Source organism: Melospiza melodia, chromosome 5 (assembly GCF_035770615.1).
Source record: "Melospiza melodia melodia isolate bMelMel2 chromosome 5, bMelMel2.pri, whole genome shotgun sequence".
NCBI classification, from domain to species: Eukaryota; Metazoa; Chordata; class Aves; order Passeriformes; family Passerellidae; genus Melospiza; species Melospiza melodia.
This window is the reverse complement of record NC_086198.1, coordinates 12652092-12672204: the sequence shown is the minus strand read 5'-3', so window position 1 is coordinate 12672204 and position 20113 is coordinate 12652092. Positions and strand designations below refer to the sequence as shown.

The following is a 20113-nucleotide window of genomic DNA, read 5'->3' as shown; positions in this document are numbered from 1 at the left end:
CTCACTTTTACTTTTTGACTGCATATTTCTATTTTGGGAGACCTGAGGTAGGGAAAAAAATGCCAGATGACCAGAAAGACCCTGTTTTAAGCATGAGATATGTCCACTTACATCTGAAAATTAAGTTGTGTGACCTGCAGCTGTTTCAGAATTCCCAGAGCATAGGAGCACATTGGACTGCCAGCTTGTACCATCTGTCAGACATAATCCTCACACTTCAGAAGGCTGGACTTCATACAGTTAATAAATTCCATCCAAATCTCAAAGTGTTTCTCATAGGCAGCTGAAGAATACCTCTGATAAGGCGTGCTTGTACAGCTTAACAGACCTCCACGGAATGCCGTGCCAGCTTTTCCATGGAAGGAAACAGAGATAATGTTCCTGAACAGTGAATACTGAAACCAAATGATTAAATAAGAATTAAATGTACTGCAGAAGACTAAAAAGGAAATAACTACTGAAACTGAACTAATTTTTAGAGAAAGCCACTTATTTCAGTCCCATAATGGTACTGGTATACCCAGTGCCAAATAGTGCCAAATATAGAAAGGACAATGCATCACAGTAAGAAAAAAAAAAAGTTTCTGAATTTTTGTTCATTTTGTTTTTTCCAAAAGAACAAAATCCATGGAAATGCTTTTGGAAAATTATCTTTAGGCATTAGAAGTTTGCCCTCTGTTTTCCTTCTCTCATCAAAGACAAAGCAGACTCACAACACCCCAAGATTCACATCCCCCTACTTGCACACAAAGATAATTTTATATATTCTTATTTATAAGGGGAAGCCTGAAGAACTTACAATATTACATCTGGCTGAATAGCCTTCAAATGCAAAAATATGTGGAATTTCCTGCTTGGTGCCACTCAGCCCAACAGTACAGCTCAGACTGTGAGCTGAGAACATGAGCGTGGGCCACTGTCTGTGGCCCTTTCCCTTATATTCTCCAGCACCCAGAATTGTTGTATCAGGAATGTTGGAGGATAAAACCTTACCTAATTCTTACAAAGTCCATATACAAATTTGTTGTCCTTGAATTTGTCTAATCCTCTTTGAATGTCCTCACACACAGAAATACAGGTGGAACAGGCTGAAAGTCTTCAAAGAACCCTTGTAGATCCTTCTTGGATCCCACAGATATTGTTTAGAGAACAATATTATTGTAACAATAACAAAGTTCTATATTCATGCTATATTTCAGGAAACTCTCCTTATTAATATGTCTCTCTCCCAAGGCCTCACTTTGACCTGAACTTTCAGTTCTCCAGCCTCTGAGAATACAGATTAACCTAACTGACTTAAATTGTTTTATCTGGAATAGGGATAATTCAGTGAAATTGAAATTAATTCACAAAAATGTATCTGACAGAATTTTGCCTGAAGCATGAAGTAATGTGCAAAAATAAATAACATTTTTAATAAAACAAACTACTTTTTGTGGGAAAGAGAATGTTTTAAATGTTTACACATCTTTGTGTTTCCCATTAGTCTCTCTTGGATCGTGACAAAAACTAAAAACTTCAGAAGCCAAAAGTTTTTAGGCTACTTTAACTCTGTGTGAGTCTCTGTACCACATGGAGTCCAGTGTCTCTCTGCTGTTCCTGTGTTTGCTCATGGCATGTTGGAAAGTTTACGAGTCATTGACCAATGCTTCTGTCCTGGCATTATAAACGAGCATGGCCTTTTCTGCTCAGTGTTTGTGTAAGTAGCTATTGTCAGAATGGCTAAAGAAGGTAGCAAATACCCATGCTGTAGTAACCAGAAGATTCACAGCTACACCAAACCAGCTTAGTGAGAAAGAGTTGCAAGTCTCATGAGTAAATAGCTAGAAAATATTTCTACAGAAAGATTCCTATCATCTGTTTTGTATTGTTTCTATGAAGAAGCAGTTTCAAGGCCATAGTTCTTTCTAAACAGTAACTAATGATCCACATATTACAATAATATCTATTAGGGTTTTTTTTATTGGAACTTAGAGATCTGAACTGAAAATCTGATACAGATATTTCTTTATTTTGGATATGTCTACATGTTACATGACAATAGCAGCAGAAATTCAAATGAGTCATTACCTGTGAAAATACTGTTACTGTTACTAATTAAAGTACAAATAGACTTTAAAAATTCACAAATTCCAAAAGGGAAATTCAATGTCTAGTATAAAACATTTTTAAAAATCTGAGTTGATATCACTCTGGAAGTTTAGCACAGATACACACTGCTGTTTCACTCTACAACTGTCAGTAAAAAACTTTTAAGATAGTATAAATATGTTAGCAAAGGAAGAGTTAATCCTTTGATTAAGTTTCATCTATTATTTTGTTTAAACTTCAACTTGTGTATACCGAAAATTGGACTTAGGCTCACAAATACAATTCTTCATGTAAACAGTAAATTATATAAACAGCTCACTCTTTATTAGCCAAATTGACCATTTTATACATTAGCCAAAGTATAAATACATGTAAAAGTATTTTTGTGTCTGCATACACACATATGCATGAAAGTGTTCCCAGGTTTGCTGTGGGAGCCTTGTCCCTTAATGTACCCTGAATCTGCATTTGTAAGTTTGAAACCACAGAATTAATCTGGTTTTTTATTTATTTATTTAAATATGGTGTTATATAGAATACCCGCACAAGAAAGGAAAGAAACTGCTCTCACAGTGCTCCACAGTTTTCATGTCCTCAGCTTCTGGAACATTTAAGACTATTAACTTGCTGGCAGGCTCCCAAGGAATTTTAAGGCATCTGTGCCTGTGCTACTTATTTTAAGCTCTGTCTTCCAGTGTTATGAAATCTCAAACTCTTTTGAGAGCAAACTCTTCTGACTTTCTTAGTAATTCCATTTCATGTGGTTCTGGCTTTCAGGCAGATTCAAGAATGACATAATCGCCTTTTCCCACCCACAGGTTTGCACTGTTGCTGTTGGTTACACCCTTCCACGCAACGTGCAACACTGATCCTTGTCTGATCCCAAATGCCCAGAAATGGAAGACAGCCCAGCAAAGAGGACTAAAGCACATTTTCTTGGCTTTCTATCAATCATCATAGGTTGAATAAGGCTTCTTCTGGATTTTTCCTCTGAGCTGATATTACTTTAGCTACAGTGCAGTTCTTGTCAGTCCAAAGTCATGATACTTCCAAAGGATGTGAACCAATTTTCCAATAAACTTTACCCCTGTTCCTGAAGCAGGTGTCTTAAATGTAGTAGCAGAGAATAAACAAACTTAAAGTGCTCCTTTTGTATTTTTTACTATATCATTTATGCAAATGCACTCAAAAAATACAGAATTCTTCATTTTTATTTTAAAAAATGCTAGAACTTGGCTAGTATGCATTCATAAGAGCTATTGCAATCATATTTTGCATTATTAACATTATTGAATTACGTACCAAGCTCCACAGAAGCAAGATGAAAAGCACTTTCTGGAGTTTGTTACCAACATGAGAGAACTAGAAGCAATCTGCAATCCTGTCTCACTGTCCAATTTTGCCAAGAGTCTCCTGGCTTACCTGAAGGCTACAAGAGTGTTTGTACATGAAATATGGCATGCTAACACAGCATAGGGACTATTCCTTTGCCCTTGGAAAGTCTCCAGAAATTTTGCTTTTTACAGTTGCGCTTTTCATACTTGGTCAGATTTTTAAGTAATGCACAGCATTGTGACTACTCAGTTCTCTTGAGTCCAGGACTACTGAAAGGCATTGGTTCAGGTCAGCTTCAGGGCAATTTCATAGGCAATTATATTGCTGCTTTAAGAGCTGGCACTGAACTGCCAGGCAAATAAAAAAGCATTTATCATGCTCAAGGAAACACTAGTCCATGTCCAGAAGAAATGGAGAAGAATGCATCAAGTTATGAGCATAAAAAATAAATTATCCAGCCTGGGAAGATAATGGATTTCCTTGTCTTCTTCAGCAATGAGCCAATTCTGGAAAAAAATTACAACTGGGCAATGACTCAGCATCAGGATGCGCAGTCTAAAGATAGAAGACAGAGTTCTCATGGGACCTTGTCATAATCAGCTACATTCACAACTCTGCTGGGCCCTCTGCTAAGCTCAGCTGAGAGTCATGCCTTTCTCTCACTCCCAGCAGTGAGGGATTATAAATTTGATTGCTAGAACAGGTATCTAGCAGGAAGAAACCTGTGAGACAGGCTAGAAAATGAGACAAACTGATTGTGATGGCCACCACAGAGTGAAATCCACTGCAACAGGAATTCCGTGTGAAATGTATTCTGATGATTATTTATTTCTCCAGACTCTGCTCACAGTGCAAGCCAAAGCAATATTTTTGTTTCTATGATGAAAATTATCTGGCTAATAAGTTACAACACTTTAAAGAAAGGGATGAATTGAAAATCCTGTAAAATTCTACCTTGGTGTTAAAAAGTCTAAGGCACTCTAAAACACATTCTCTTGAGGCAATAGTTAAGTTCTAGGAAGTTTTAATAAATTGAACTGTCCTTTGCTGACAAAATAAAATAAAATATTATTTAGCTGACTAAGGTCTTAAAATTTTACTAAGTCTTTTTAACACTGCCTATAATGAGATCTATTTCTTCTAGAAATGCAATTATTGCTAATGGGTTTTCTGATACTAAGAAAGAAAACTGATTTTAGCTTCAGTGGAATTGTAGTTATTTAAAACATTAAATTCACCCATCCACATTAACAGTGACATGAGACATTTTAGTTTGTCAGTAATAACATTATACAAGCACTTTCAATATTCTTTCACACCCTATATATTTTTACAACACATAAAGACAAGAGTAGCTATGAAAGCATCCAATTTCTACCATTACCTCATGGCAAAAAGATGGTACTTCTCTAGAAAGATCGTAAGAGTTTTTCTAAACAGTCAGGTAGAAGATGGATGTGATGATAGGCTGTGTCAATTGATATTTACTTTCTGGAGCATTTCAAGGGTAAAAATCTCAAACACTTATCCAACCTTCCCTAACAACCACACTTGTGAGAACACTTGGGGCAAGTTCTCAGTTACAATCATCACCCCATAGTGGTCAATCGTAATGGAAACCCAAGCCTGAATTGATGGCTGGAGCTGAGCACACAGAATAAACATTTCCTCTGCTGGGTTTAACAACAGTCTTGTTAGGAGTTCTGCTTTTTCATAATATTCTCAAAAACTACTGTCAAGGATTTTGCAAAAACAAAACATGTACTTATTTAGCAGCATATTCACACAAAGATAAAGCTTTTTTTTTTAAATACACAGTTAATCATTAAACAGAAAATATCAGATCATCCACCCCCACATCAGAACAAATTGCATTGAAAAAATACTTTGCAATGAGTGATTCATGATGAATTGTACTCCATAATGGACAAGTAAAAACTGTATTTGTCAAAATAATTATTACTGCTAAAGCCATGTTCTCCTCACTCTGTTTTAAAATTCGCTCATGTCCAGTGCAAACACTCCTGCATCTAAAAGAGCTGAATTTAGTTCTCCTATTCCAAAAGATCAAAATGAAATAAAGTAAAAGAAGCCCTTGGAAATGTTGGCATTTTAGAATACTTAATAAAAGAACAAATTCCTGTACTATATATGTTTTAGCTAGTGTCATCAATGTATCAAGTGCTTACACATCTCTTTTCCCATTTAAACTTGCAATAAAATTTACTGACTTCAGTGAGGGAAATAAGAGCAATCCAGCCTAATGTACTGAAAATCCTGCTGCTAATTTCCAAACACTTCAATAGAAAGAGTGTTCATGGTACCTCCATATTACTGCATATTATCATTTGGTTATTTTTATTTCACTGGTGACATAGAAGACACTACACTGTGTTGAGCTGCAGCTGACACTTAAATGTTGCTTTCAAACCATGTAACATTTCTTATTTAAAAGTAAACTTGAAAGTTTGGGGGAAAAAATAATGCTACGAATTAAATCAATTTTACTGTCAGTTTCTGCCTCATAAAACATTTTTTAAAGACTTTCTTTCAGATGGAAACAAGACTGCTTCATTCATTCATTCATGGGCAATACTTTGGCTCCATGTGCATTTATATAAGTAAGAAGAATTTTGGACCTCCTTTCTATTACATCAATAAGCTTTTCAATTCCTTTTCTGCCTCCTTGGCTCTCCCAGTATATTTTGTCAAGGAACAAAGACTGGAGTAACTTCTCACGTAAATGCTGGCTCCTCAGCACTGAAACTGCAGATGCAGGGAATCTGGAAAAGCACAAAGAAATTCATCAGGTTTTGCCATTACTCTGAATTGCAGTATTTATGTTGTGGTTTAGCAATCAATTCTAAGAATATAGGCTGCAACTCAGCAAAGGAAGTCCGTGCATGCCTAATCATATGTATGTTATTTGTAATTGTATCCTTTACATCTGTGGGATTACTCATACATTTTTAGATACATCCTGTCAATGTCTTGGGCCAATGATATCTATTCCAGTAGCTTAGTGTTTCAAACTCAAACAAGAAATTATTAATCCTTTTACAAAATTGATAATTTAAAACTTACTCATTGATTCCTTGTAGTATTTTGAAGTCAAGATTGTCCTCATTTCTGTCAAAGAAACCCTTATTGTCTATAAAGGCCAAGTGCCTTGGGTCATGCCTTCTCTGAACAATGTGTGTCAGGTCAACAGCATCCTGATCATTGCATTTCAGCTTCAGTCCTTGCTGCATGCAGGAATCCTCCTTGAGAGGTTTGAACCCACAACAATTTCTGTCTAGTCGATTATAGATCTAAAACAAAGTAGAGCACAGTGCCAAGTGAAAACAATACCAAAGTACTTGGGGCAAAGTGTCACTGTAAGACATTGCTCTCTAACCCAGCTGACAGGAAAGCAAGCTCAGGACAAGTGTAATTAAAAACAAGGAAACAGCATTGAAGACCTGGTACTCACACCTCAATGCAATTTCTAAATGCATTGAGGTATTGCTAAATGCAATTTCTCAATTTTATCCATTTTACAGCCATGATCTATTATGTCAGTAGAAATTCTTTGAAAATAATGGAACAATACCACTGTGTAACTGGAATAACAAGATGGTGAATACAATTCTATTTTCTTTGTCAGAAACTTTCTTTTTTTTATATATTTTCTGTGCTGGAGAACAATAGAAATAGCACAGTCTGACACACATAGAGGATCTTCATTTGTGGGATCTATTAGGCTAACAGTAAGCAAAATAACTGAAAAGACCAGCGAGGGGCACAAAAAACCATCAAAAGCTATAAAATTGTTCTTACACTGTAAGAACAGTGTATTTATAACCACAGAGCAGCCTCCCTGTGGTATATACTTTTATGACATGATGGTCTACACTATTTTTTCCCATGCAAAACCTTGACTATTCATCACATAGCACTTAGCTGGAAAGAATACATAAATCTGGACTAATTTTAATGGTGTAAATGTTAGGCATCTCTTTTGACTTGGTCGTTTCTGTTCCCTTTCAAAAACAGTGACAAGAACAAGGCACATTCAGAGCAATGGACGCCATATTAGGATAGCCATTGAATATAGGAAGGATAAATCACTCCTTGAAAGTGCTGCTACCCCTTAAGAGTAGATGAGAGTAAATATTCAACATTGCTACAGCCCTGATCACACAAATTGCCCTTAACAGTCTTCACCTTGGACTTTACCCCTGTGCACAGGAGCCCCCTTAAGCTCAGGCAGCTCAGCCCCCTCTGAGTCCCTTGGAGGAGGGGGTGTGGGGGGTGTTTTGTGCTGCTTGTTCCTGGGTTGTTGGTTGAGATTCCTGCCTGTCAGTCTTGGAGCTGTCTTGTCAGTGCCTGATGCTCACGGGGCTACAAATGGGGCCTGTGGCTTTCACCATCCTTCCTGCTGGCCTGCCTCTCCTGCTGCTGAGCCTGCCTGCCCTAGAGCAGCCTTTGGCTCCAGCTCGTCTTCCCGGACAGCAGACCTGCTCCTGCTAACAGGGGTTTAGAGAGTGCACTGGTCTCTGCACAGGGCACTTCGATGCCCTGGTCTGGTGCATATAAGACTTGATGAGTGGCTCATCAAAGGTCAATAATTTTTTCTGTCCTTTGTTGTTTACTGTTAACTCTTCAAACTGCTCTAAGCATAAAAGCATTACTGTTCACATAAGCCTTATAAAATTACAATTTTATTGTTGTAACTTCCCAGGAAAATTAGGACCCCATGTTATGCAGAATTTTGTTGCATGTTGAAATAAAAAGGTCACCTCTTTAATCAAATGAAAGTCTGAGAACTGGGTTTGTTTTGATTTTGTTTGGGATTTTTTTATATGTAGTTCTATTTCGAGTTGTATTGTTGACAGTGTTTGTTTCCAAACACCAAAATCCTGAGGAAAGGAACAGACTTCTCTTCCTCTTTCTCCTTTCATGAGCAGCAATTATTATCTGAAGGCTGTAGAGCCCCTCTTGCTTCTCTCTCCTGAGATCTCTTATTCAATCCATCCAAAGGTAAAAAAGTAAAGCAGAGTCCTTCCAGAAAGACTCCTTTGATGCACAGACTCCATTCCTTTGCACTTCTCTGCATGCACTAAATAGACAAGGAAATCTTGTTCTTACAGACAGCTCTTCACAATATCTTGCACATTTCAGTGCTAAGACATAATGATGGAACACACTGGAACTGATGCCTATAGTTTGGCAGAATCTTCTGTCATACATTTATGTACAGAAGAGGTCCAAGCCCCCAAAATTAAAGAATCCATTTTGCTTGAATTCTTGCAAGAGGCAAGTAAAGGTCAACTATAAGCATTTTATATCCTGCTCCTATGTTTTACAGCACTTCACAGAGATTAGGAAGATCTATTAGAAGTGCCAAACCTATTCTTCTGAAGAAATTATGCTTAACAGAGAATACTTTTCACCATTATTCTTTATTTCTGAATGATTCATGAAGCACAGCTATTATTTTTTTAATATTGAATCGTTTCTTGGCATTTTTTTGCTTTCAAATTTTCATATTCTGCTGCTGATAAACTTTTGACAGCACACAGATAAAACTGTAGTCTTTAAGACCTATGAGAGTCGCTTTCACTCACTTTCTGGAATGCATGTTCTTGTCTGGTAGGCAACCAGAGATATAAATCCCTCTGGTACCAGCTATTAGTACAAGAGTAATTTGTCTCCTGTCATGTGAAGTGCAATCCTGCTGTATCTTATTTTAACCAACCCCTCCTTCTGAATAATAGAACAGCAGATTTATCATTCACCAGTCACTGCTCTACTCCTTTTTTACTAAGTCACTGTCTAGATTGGTTTTATTTAAAAAGGAAAAATTATCCACTACAACTGTTACCTTGCTCCAGATTGCAGCTCACCAAAACCACTTCAGTCACCTCTTGGGGCTGGGGAGGTGCAGGAAGGACCACAGAGTAAACAGAGATTTACAGTTGTGAACACAGTCAAGATCTCTGTTTGGAGAAACAAGGAGTGAAGGAGAAACAGTATGCCTGACTCAATATGAAATAAATCAAGGCAAAAAGCCTTTGCATCCTCTTTAAAAAGAAATGAGTCAGTTAGGTTTCCTGCCTAATTATAAGCTGCATTTTGGATATTTTAATCACAAGAAATGACCAGAAATAATTTCAAACTATGCAAATACCTCTCTTTCCCATTTAAAAAAAAAAATGAAACACACTAAAATTACTATTTCTCAAAACCCTATGTTTGATCATGTGACTTATGAGGCAAATAGTTGTGTTCAGTAAACATTTTACCTGCAACAGAAAATCAAAGAGTGCCATCTTGGACCATTCATGATGATGAATTTCAGTACAGCCCCACTCAGCTTTGGGAACTTTACCATTCTGCCAGCATTTCTTCTTCAATAGCTGCTGATATTGTCCCCATGTTAACCTCACTGAAGAATGGGTACTATTATCTGTTGGACTCAGTGAGGAATCCCAGAGAATAACAGGACAGGCCTGACCACCTGAAAAAAGGGAAACAAAATATCATTATTATAAGAGCAATACTATCAGTTTTATTTGATTCTTCTTTATACATTGCCTAAGCATTAGTAAATGTACCATTTTACAGACCTGGAAGGAGAACCAGCCAGGGACTAATATCTTAACATTCTTTGGTTAATGTAGTCTTATCCTACATCCATAACCAGCCACCACAGGACTGGAAACATAAGCATAAATGTCTTCAATGTATGAAAGACTTTCTCTTTTTGAAGCAAGAGACTGATGTACAATATCATATACTAAACCAAACTATTAAAAAGTTTCTAGGTAGGTTAAAAGCCTCCAAAGCCAGTGTGAATCAACAATGTAATTTCCTTCTGATTGCAGTGAACTGCTGATTTTCAAGAGCTGGAAACTTATGTCAAAGGGGGTTTTCTTTGCATAATGGACATAGAGATACCACAAATACTATACTCAAAGTGGATTTTGTTTTTTTTAGTATTTTAAACCTATAACGTATTACTCCACAGCTCTGAAAGGATATATGAGAATCCTAGAGAATCTGAGCATAGAATTAATAACCAACTTGACAAGTTTGGGACTTTTTACCTAGATATGAGACCTGTTTTGTATAGCAGATATTTTAGCCAAATTCTTTAATTCTTCTGTGTAAAGAATATTCTTCTCTTCCCTGAAACAAACACAGAGGACTTCTCTTTGTTGAATTCTAGTGTTCAGCTTCACCGTGAGAATAAACCTCATCAAAGCATTTAAAATTACCTTCTCCAGTATAAAAACTCAAATTTATTTCACACAGCATCAAGGAACAGAGAGATCTATTTTATTACAAAATTTTCCTTTTATTCCTGATGCAATGCTACTGCTGCTTAAACTGCTAAGGACCCAGGACTGACCGTGGCTTGTACATGTTAAAACAAAGAAATCTTTTATATTTTAGGGTGTGTAGACAGAAGATCAAAATATGTCTTAGTACAGAGAGGAAGAACCATTTAACTGCAAAAGCTTAAGTGCTGTTTACTAAAAAGTGTTGGAACACATATAAAGCTTTAAAAATTATTCATATTCATCTTGAAGTTCATTGAACTCAGTCTACACTATTGCACAATTTATTGCATAGTTAAGTACAGCCTAAATTGTCTCTTTGTCTTCCATATGCCCAGGGAGACAGAGACAGATCTGCAAAAAAGCTTTTAGAAACACATGAAGGCAAGAGGTCCAGGCCACCTTCTTCAGAAGCAACCCAGACAGAAAATAGCCCGTGGAAAACAGGTATCAGTGCCAAAGCAGGGTAAAAGCTGCCAACGTCAACGCTCCATTTGCAAGTAGCCAGGACTGTGAAAAACAATCTCCACACAGCTGAATCAAAAAGCAGCTTGTTCAAAGGATGCTGACTGTTGTAAAACAACAGATAAGAAATGATCTTTGCCTGTACCTAGCTCTGAAACATGCTCAAAGTTCCATCTCCCATTCACCAAACAAGCATGACAGACCAGCCCTGCATGCAATCCAGCCCAAGAGAAAATCCAGCTCCTTCCCAAACCAGAATGTGCCTGATCTTCTCTCTGCCATGGCTTGCACATACAAGGCAGTCCTTCCAAAGCCCAGCCAACCAAAACACCACTTCTTTAACTTCTGTCCCAGTTGCCCAGTGTCCTTAGAAACACAGAATGTCTTTCCATCAGGAACATCAAACACTCTTTATTTATGATCAGTATTACCTTTATCAGCACCATGTTCCACACTCTCCTCCACTGAAAAACTGAGCTGAGCACTCCTGAAAATCAGGCTTCTTCTCTGCTGAGGTGCCTGAATAAGTATTTAGGTAACTTATTTGGGAAACCATACCCATTTCTCCATCCCTCTCACTCTGGCTCTATCACCTACATTGTAGATGACTTTATACAAGTTAAATCAGCTATTAGTCAGATTTCTTTTCCAACAAAGTTTGGAGAATGTCCGTGTAATCATTGGGAATTCTCACACAAAAAAAAAAAAAAAAAAAAGACAGCTTTTATAAGGACCAAATCTTATCTATTATTTTTATATCTCCAGTAGCAATTTATGTAACTATTCATTAATTCTTCCACAAATCAAATATATAAACAGTTTTCTAAGAAAACAAACATCTCCTGTCTACCCAAAAAGGACATGATAAACAATAGTAACATAAATACTTGAAAACTATTAATAATATCATGCCAGTTTCCATTAAGATACAAAAACATTTTTGAAAGACTAAGGTTAAATACAGGAAATGTTTGCATTTCAAAGGAAATGGGAGCAGAAAAGATGATCCAAAAAAAAATCTTTCAACTCTGTAATATAAATTGGATTACAGGAATATGAAACAGCAGCTTCAGTAAAGAGCTGTGACTCAAATTTTTGACACAGGAAAAACATGAAGATGCTGAATTAAAGCAGATAAGGGGTCTGATTCACAACTGCATGAATTGACATGACCCCAATCAAATCGGTGGAGTTTTTCTGATTCAAACCTCATTAGGATTGGGCTGAAGTTGCCTCAACAGTGAAGAGACCTACAGCCACAACTGGAAAGGTGAAGCACATTTCAGAAAAAGTCCAGTGCATGTGCTGTATGTGCTTCTTTCTTAGTCAGCCTTACATATTAACACAGAAGGGTACTGCTTTTCTGCTGCTGCATAGAGCTACAGCACTATGTGGAAGTATTTTAGAGCACTCTGAATGCATGAAGCAGTGTAAGGTTTTTATTCTTTGCCCTGACATTGCCCTTTAAACGCGATTGTTTCTTTCTTTTTAATGACATTTACCGGATCAAAACATGCTGTTAATTCGATCAGAAAGCTTTACCCTCCTTAACAATGCCACAATAATTTCTCCTGAAGTTTGTTAAATTGACCAAAATTAGGCAAATGAATAGGGGGTCTGTCGGCAATCCCGCTCGCAGGTGACACCGAATAATGCACTCTTGGACGAGCTGCGATCCCCTCTTTATTTGCCCCTCCTTTCTTTGACCCGCATTATTAAAATTTAGGCCCAATGAAACTATTCATACTTTTCAATGGGGCATTTTCCTATAGGATAATAGGAATCTGCACTGAATCTCACCCAGAGCTGATTGGGTTCATTTTATTTTTACCTGCCATTTTAGATCTATATACCTACTTAACTGGCCAAAGGTAATCTTCAAAATTGTATGGGAAAGATTTTTCAAAACTCATGCTGAAACCATCTTCTAAGTAATTCATACACATTTTTAAACATTTCTAAACAATTCTACATTGTTCTAAACATTTGAACAATTCTAAAAATGTCTTAGCTAAGTTGAATAAGCTAGCAAAGATGAAACCTCAGGCTGCTGAGACTAGACCACCTCAAGGTACTCTACTTCATGTGCCGCTCACTGACGTATCACTGCATGGCTTCTTCAACACAGGCATCACCCTAGATTTCCACACCCCACATCACTTTGAAAATAAACTTCATGCTTCTGAACTTCATGTGGTTAGGAACCACATTTTGCTCTTGAAAACATTTCTCTCCTCTTGTGCTCTGACTTACAGCTACAGCACTTTTTCTACCTTCCTCGAAAGAAAATATTTTCAAACATGCCCAGAAGATCAACAGTAAAACCAGAAAATCTATCATGAGGTAGTTCAAGCCCTTTCTCAAACTCACCGTTGTTCACTGCAAGGCAGTACATCTCACCACTGCCACATTTGCAAGAGTTCAGTTGTCTATGTATTAGCAAGAAAGGATAATTTAGTGTGGAAAATGAGAGACCAGCATACAGAGAACAATTTTGAGAGTTTAAGTTTTTAGGGAAAATATAAGGAACAGAAGTAGAAAGCAGAGAGAAGTTAGGCCATTTATTTTTCTTTCTTCCCTATGCATCTCATTGCAATGTTCTGTCCTGTGCTCATATGGATGTCAGTATTAAGGAATGCATGAAATGTGCATTAGTTGCTCTCTAGACTATGGACTGCATTATTGCTTGTACATTAACTTCTCTACCCAGCAGAATACTGGAAATATGCCTCTCATACCCCTTTGAGAGCTACAGCACTATGTGGAAGTATTTTAGAGCACTCTGAATGCATGAAGCAGTGTAAGGTTTTTATTCTTTGCCCTGACATTGGTGATGCATATTGTATAATTTTTGATGGGATGGCAAGAGCAGGCTGATAGCACAGGACATAACACAGAAAAAACCAAGACACCTTTTATAGTCATGCAGAGGCCAGTAAAGCAAAACAACAAGTGCAACCAGTGGAGCTATCATCTCATTCATCTATTTGCACTAAACCAGCCATGAAAGGTGTTATTCAAAGGAAGAGTTTCTTGCAAGTTTGGGGGAAGAAGGAGGTTCTGGACAAATAGTGGACTGAGTACACCAGTGCTTGTTATTCTCAATTTAGTCAGACTCAGGATATCAGAAAACCAGAGGGGAGGAGAAGCAGCCATCAGCACACAGTAGTTCAGTCCCTCAGCAAGAGGTGCAAAAAAACTGCATAGCAGCAGCTCTTGCACCAAAAGCCATCAAAGCCTCACTGCTACTACCCAAGGAGCCAGAGCACTATCCTTACAGCTGTCAGCTGAGACAGAGAAGCCAGCCTGCCCCAGCCCACAAACTCCAGCTGTAGCTCAGGCCTACAATATACTGCAACTGTCCCAGCCTGCCAATGCAGTTGCTGAGCTGGAGGCCATACATACATACATGCATTTAACTTAGCTCCTGTGCAAAGGCCATTAAGGTAGGGCTGCAAGGAAGGTCACTTATGTCTCATATTCCTCAGGTTAAGGTTATGAAATAACGAAATACCTTAGTGCTGTAGTATTAAAGTGACCATCCCAAAACTCAGACACATAAGGGTCAGCCTTCATTTATTCCACAATAGACAAAATTTTATGATTATTTCTTGGTGTTTTACAGGATTGTCCTTCCTTTTTCATAGGAGATATTTTTCACATCTTGTAGGTAGTAATGGAAGTAATGAATGACTGCTTGTGTATGCACAAAATCATGCTCTTTTAGACTTCTGTGCCCAGCTCAGATACCTATACTACTCAGGCTTTTTATATTCAGTCAATTCATTGTAAAAATATAAGACAGTTACCATACCTGATTTTTCCATCAAGGACGGGTGATGGAAAAATTAGACAAGCCACAAAAAAATTCAGTTAACACTTAAAAGGATTTACAGTTAACAAGGGAAGGTGAGGGCAACAGACAGGGAACTTGAATACAGTATTTTGCTAGACTTTAAAAAAAATCAGCGTCAGATCTGTGGGAATAAGGGAAATAGAAACTGTACAGGGATTTACTAAGCAGTTCTTTGAAACTGCTTTTGACAAAATGAATGACAGTTTTGAAAAGCCCATTTTTTAAGATTTTAATGCTACATCAAACATGTCTTGTTGGATCACATCACAGCTGAGGCAAGCTAAAGGGATGCATTGGGGAGAGAGATATGTCAGCCCAGAACTAGTGTACATTCATACACACATGCTGTCTCTAATCCTGCATTGCTTGCTTTCCCATGTGAATAACTGATTCACACAAGCCACTCTGTAAAAAACTTTACAGAGTTCACCTATCTTAACATATCTAGGTCATTTCAGCGAGCTAATTACTAATATTCTTTTAAGAATTATATTTTTGCTCATTTTCCTACCACAAATATTTTCACATTATGCCAGACATAAGCACATAAATAGTAAAGAGCTTAAGTAGTTATAAGGCATCTGAGTTCCAGCATATTTCCAGGCTAAAGAAATCATGAGAGACAAGGTGCAGTCACTGTTCCAAATGCTCTGTTCAGCCTTTAGCTGGAAAAAATGAAGTGAGACCAAAATAGTGTTATTTCTCTTCTCATCACCTAGCAACACTCCTCTTGCAATAGGAACTTAGCCAGTTATGAGGAAAAGAAAATTAGAGGGCAGAATGACACACTCTGTCCCAGACAGTCCAAAATATACTGTAAGGTGACACACACTGAGCAGCACAATGCACAATTAGCCTAATAGCAGTTTTCTGAGGTTTGCAGTCTGTCATCTCTGCAGCCACACTGTGCAGAGTTCCCCCATCCCAACTGCCTTAATGCCTTATGACAGCTCTATAGCAATAGATCTTGTTCCTAAAAATAAAATGGGCATAATGTATCTTCCATGCTTTGCAGGTATGAATAATATTCAGAAGCCTCCAAACTGCTGTTCCTAGAGATTCATTCCCATTGTTGTACAGGCTCCCAAAGGGAAGGTTTACAAAGAAGGAAGACACTGGAAATCACGAGGTTGTCTTCCTACTGTCAGATTTTAGAAAATCTTTCCAGCATTACTTTTCTTTTTAAGAAATACAGACTGATCTAAAACTATTTGGTATAAACTTATTTCAAAGCAAGAAATGAACAGCAAAAACATAGCTAGCTACTTTTACAATGATTCACTAAAATGCAACACAGTCCTTTTGGATTTGTGACTGTACAAAAATAGGACTTATGCTGAAGACATATTTAAGAAGGTAGCAATTTTAAAGTAGACTTATAGCTCACATTACATGTCTGAATTCTACCTTTAATTTCACTAAAGGTTAAAAATCAACTTTTTAATTGGAACTCTATACTAATCATTTAACAGGCATATTGAGATATTTACTATTTGTGTTTCATTGGATAATATATAGATGTGTGTACTGAACCTCAAAATGTACAGCAGAATTCACTGAAGTGTAGTTTGTTTGGGTTTTACTTTAACAGAACAAAGGGAAGCACTTTTTAAAAATTTTCAGTTCTCAAGAGGATTAGTGCCATGAAAAAAGATTCAAGCTTCTGCAGGCAGGTTCCCCATCTCTCTGAGTAGATTATCTGACCCCATTCCTACCACCTGAGAGATGAACTTTTGTGAAAAGTTCCAACAGTATTTTATTAAAGTCTATTCTAAAAGATGACAAGTTTATTTTTAAAAATAAGAAATACCCATTGAATCACAGAGATTCTGGAATCTCACCAGTTTCACTTCAGGCAGTCTGTACAATGTCATGCAATCTACTGATTGCTCTTTCTCTTTTTTCTTGTTCCAGACTCATGTTAGGAAACTCTTACTGCCCCCAGCAACTCTATCATATTTGAAGCAAACTTTGGGGTATTCATCCTCTGGACAGAATGACTGCACTGCAGAGGTTACACACAGACACTGGCTTTATTTCCCTGTAACAATGGGGCTAGTGCTCAGGCTCACAGGAGTTAAAGGGGGTGGCTGCTGCTGCCCCATGGAAACCTCTGCACCCCACCTGCAGACGCTGAAAACCACACGAATGTGTTACCTTGGAAGAACTCTGATCTCCTGCTTACAGAAGGTAAGCTCCTGTTTAGCCCCAAGATCCTGTCCAAATGAAAGGCAAACACCTCACTCATGTCCAGAGGTCTTTTGACAATTCCACAGTGTCCCTGATTACAAGCAGTTCCCGTAGTGCTGGGACCTCTTGCAAATACTGCCAGGACTGCTTTTTGTGAAGGAACTTCTTGAATGCTCTCTATGGGAGAGTCTGCCAGCATGCGCATGTTTAGGATGTCATCTTTGCTCATCCATGAGGGAGGGCTCTCGCTATAAATCCTGATATTGCTTTCCTCAGGCTGGAGCTGTGCCTTTAGAGCTCCAGAAATGCTCCCAGGTCTCTGGTGACCTCTCTCCCTGATAGCCACTCCTTTATGCCCGTGTTCATCCAGCTGGTACTTTCTTGCCTCCAGAGCAATCGCTGCTCCCTTGGTGCCGGCAGCACGCGTGGCCCGCCCTGGCTGTTGGGCAAAGGCCTCTTCCCAGCCCACAAGAGTGGCTTTTGGAAAGTGCTGCCCGTAGGACACAGGGATTGCATTTTTCTTCCTGCGCTTTGGCTTCACTGTGCCTCTGATGTTGGCAGGCTTGCTGCGCTTGGACCGCAGGGTGATATAAACTACATTGGGTGGCAGCAAGGTCCCATTGCTACCAAGCTGGGGTTCCTGGAAATTGGGTGGTGACAGGGTGCCATCCAGTGGGATGCCCAGAAAAGGAGTTTGAGCTGCATCTTGGAGACTCCTGGAGCTGATCTTTCGATGTCCTCCTTTGTGCTGCGGTAAAACGTGACCCACTTGGCTGACAAGGAATCCCAGGTAGATCACACAGGCAGTGCCCACGAGCAGATTCCTCCTTGTCCGCGGGCGCCTGCAAGTCCAGAGCCTCAGCAGCCGTGAGGGACACAGGCAGCAAATAAACAAGTTTTTGATTTTACTTAGCTGATCAAAAGGGGTCATTTCTCTAGTGAATCCACATGATGAAAACGGCATAAAGTCTTCTGTACATTCCAGCCAGGATGATGATGCATTATTTCTCTTCCCCAATTTCTATTTCTCCTTTTCCAAGTAGCTTCCAGCATGGGTGATGGACAGAGGCTACTGATATGCCTGGGAAAGTGGTCAGCACTAAGGATGCTGACACTCCACCTTCTCAAATTGTTAAATTCTTATCAGCCACCACAGAGGAAGTGATTGGCTTCAGAGAATGAATGGAGCCAGCTGCGTAAGCAAAGTTTACTGACTTGTAGTCTAAAAGATCTATGTATCTTCTCTGCAAACTGCAAAAAGAAAATAGTAGCATTTCCTTTCATTACTCACACATAGCATCTGTGGCTCTATATTTTTCAGAGAAAAGAAGTTCTAGATGAGACAGTATGCATGTAAGAATTTGTCAGGATAAATCTTTTACTTTCTCATTACAGTATAAATCAAACACCAAAACCATTAAATACAGGCTCAATTTTCAATCTCAGCCAGATGTATTCCAGCATTAGAAGAAACTCCTGTCAAATCCAGATCATTATCTTTTTCTTACAAGACAAAGTCTTCACTAAACTTCATGTTATGGAAATGCTGTAAACGATCCAATTATGAACCAGTGACTAGTAGTTAAATATGCACATATTCACTAATATAAAAATATATTAGCAGTGCCAAATTTCCCTAGTTGACTATGAATATAGTTCCCATAATTCATAAACACACATTAAAATTGAAAGATGGTTAATTCTCTTCATTCTTGTGAAGCCATAAAAAGAATCTAGCTAACATTTTTAAAATCAAATGACAGTGGCTTATATATCTTTTCCAAGAAACAAAGAATAGGTGCACATTACATACAGATTGCTATAAAAATAAAATTTCTTACCTATTCAGCTTGAAACATCCTTTGTTGTGGTAAACTCCTTAGGTTAATAAAAGTAACTGAGTAAAAGCTGGCATCTAGAACATATTTCCCTTTTAAGTATGGTTCACATTTAGGCATTTCATTGCAAGCTAAGAACTGTTGAGAAGCTAACTTTACTGAGAAGTGGTTGCATATGAACTGCTGTAAACTTACATGAACCTCACGTTATAAAAAAAAAAAAAAAAAAAAAAAAAAAACCAAACCAAACAACCCCACACACAAAACCACAGCAACTTCTATTTTAAATTCTGTAATGAAAAGTCCTGTGAAGTATGTGCTTTTCAAAAGTGCATTCCATCTATTTCTAACTCCTGAGAGCCCTCTAGTGCACTGCATGCAAATGTACTAAAGAAACTCCCTTTACTGCATTTAGTTTTTTGGGGGGTTTTTGAGTGTGAAATACCACCCACTCCCTGGATTTTAAAACTTTTGAGGACCATATATTATTGTGGTGAGAAGTGAAAAAACAGATAGACACTTATAAAATGCTATTAATCTGCCACTAAACAGCTTAGGACTGTCTCCTAATTGCGCTTTCTGGAGCAAGGCACAGCAGAGTCCCTGTACAGCTGGAAAAGTTGGAGCAGACAGAAGTTAAGGGCAAACATCTGACATCTGACTCCTCTCCTAGTCTAAGTATAAAATAATAAAATGTATATGTTCACTGTAATTCAAAGAGTGGAGATATTCTCCTCTCCATAGCTACTACTGAAGGAGAATAGTGAAGACATTCGTCTATGTTTCATATTGGTCCAATATTAATTTACAAAAATTTATGACTGAATTTTTTTCTACATGCCATCACTTTTCCTAACTTTTTGTCTAAATATGTACTGTCAAGTTAAAACTGCAGTATCCATGCCCATTAACAGTAAAAGAGCCTCCCTGTTACTTATTTTTTCCAAATCTAAGTTTTTGGAGGAACTGGGATTGTAAGAAATCTCTTCATCCACTTCAGTTCTTCTTTCTTG

At 38.0% G+C, this 20113-nt stretch overlaps 1 protein-coding gene across 1 annotated transcript; it reads right to left on the bottom strand.

Moving 5' to 3' along the window:
- Positions 1-1990: 1990 nt before the first annotated feature.
- GASK1B (golgi associated kinase 1B) lies at positions 1991-19318 on the bottom strand. Its single transcript, XM_063156307.1, has 5 exons — positions 19104-19318; positions 17230-18513; positions 9714-9928; positions 6511-6737; positions 1991-6209 (listed from the first exon to the last, which is right to left on the bottom strand). Exons 2-5 carry the CDS (start codon positions 18224-18226, stop codon positions 6002-6004), a joined length of 1647 nt encoding a protein of 548 aa, XP_063012377.1. The 5' UTR covers positions 18227-18513; positions 19104-19318; the 3' UTR covers positions 1991-6001.
- Positions 19319-20113: the final 795 nt, after the last annotated feature.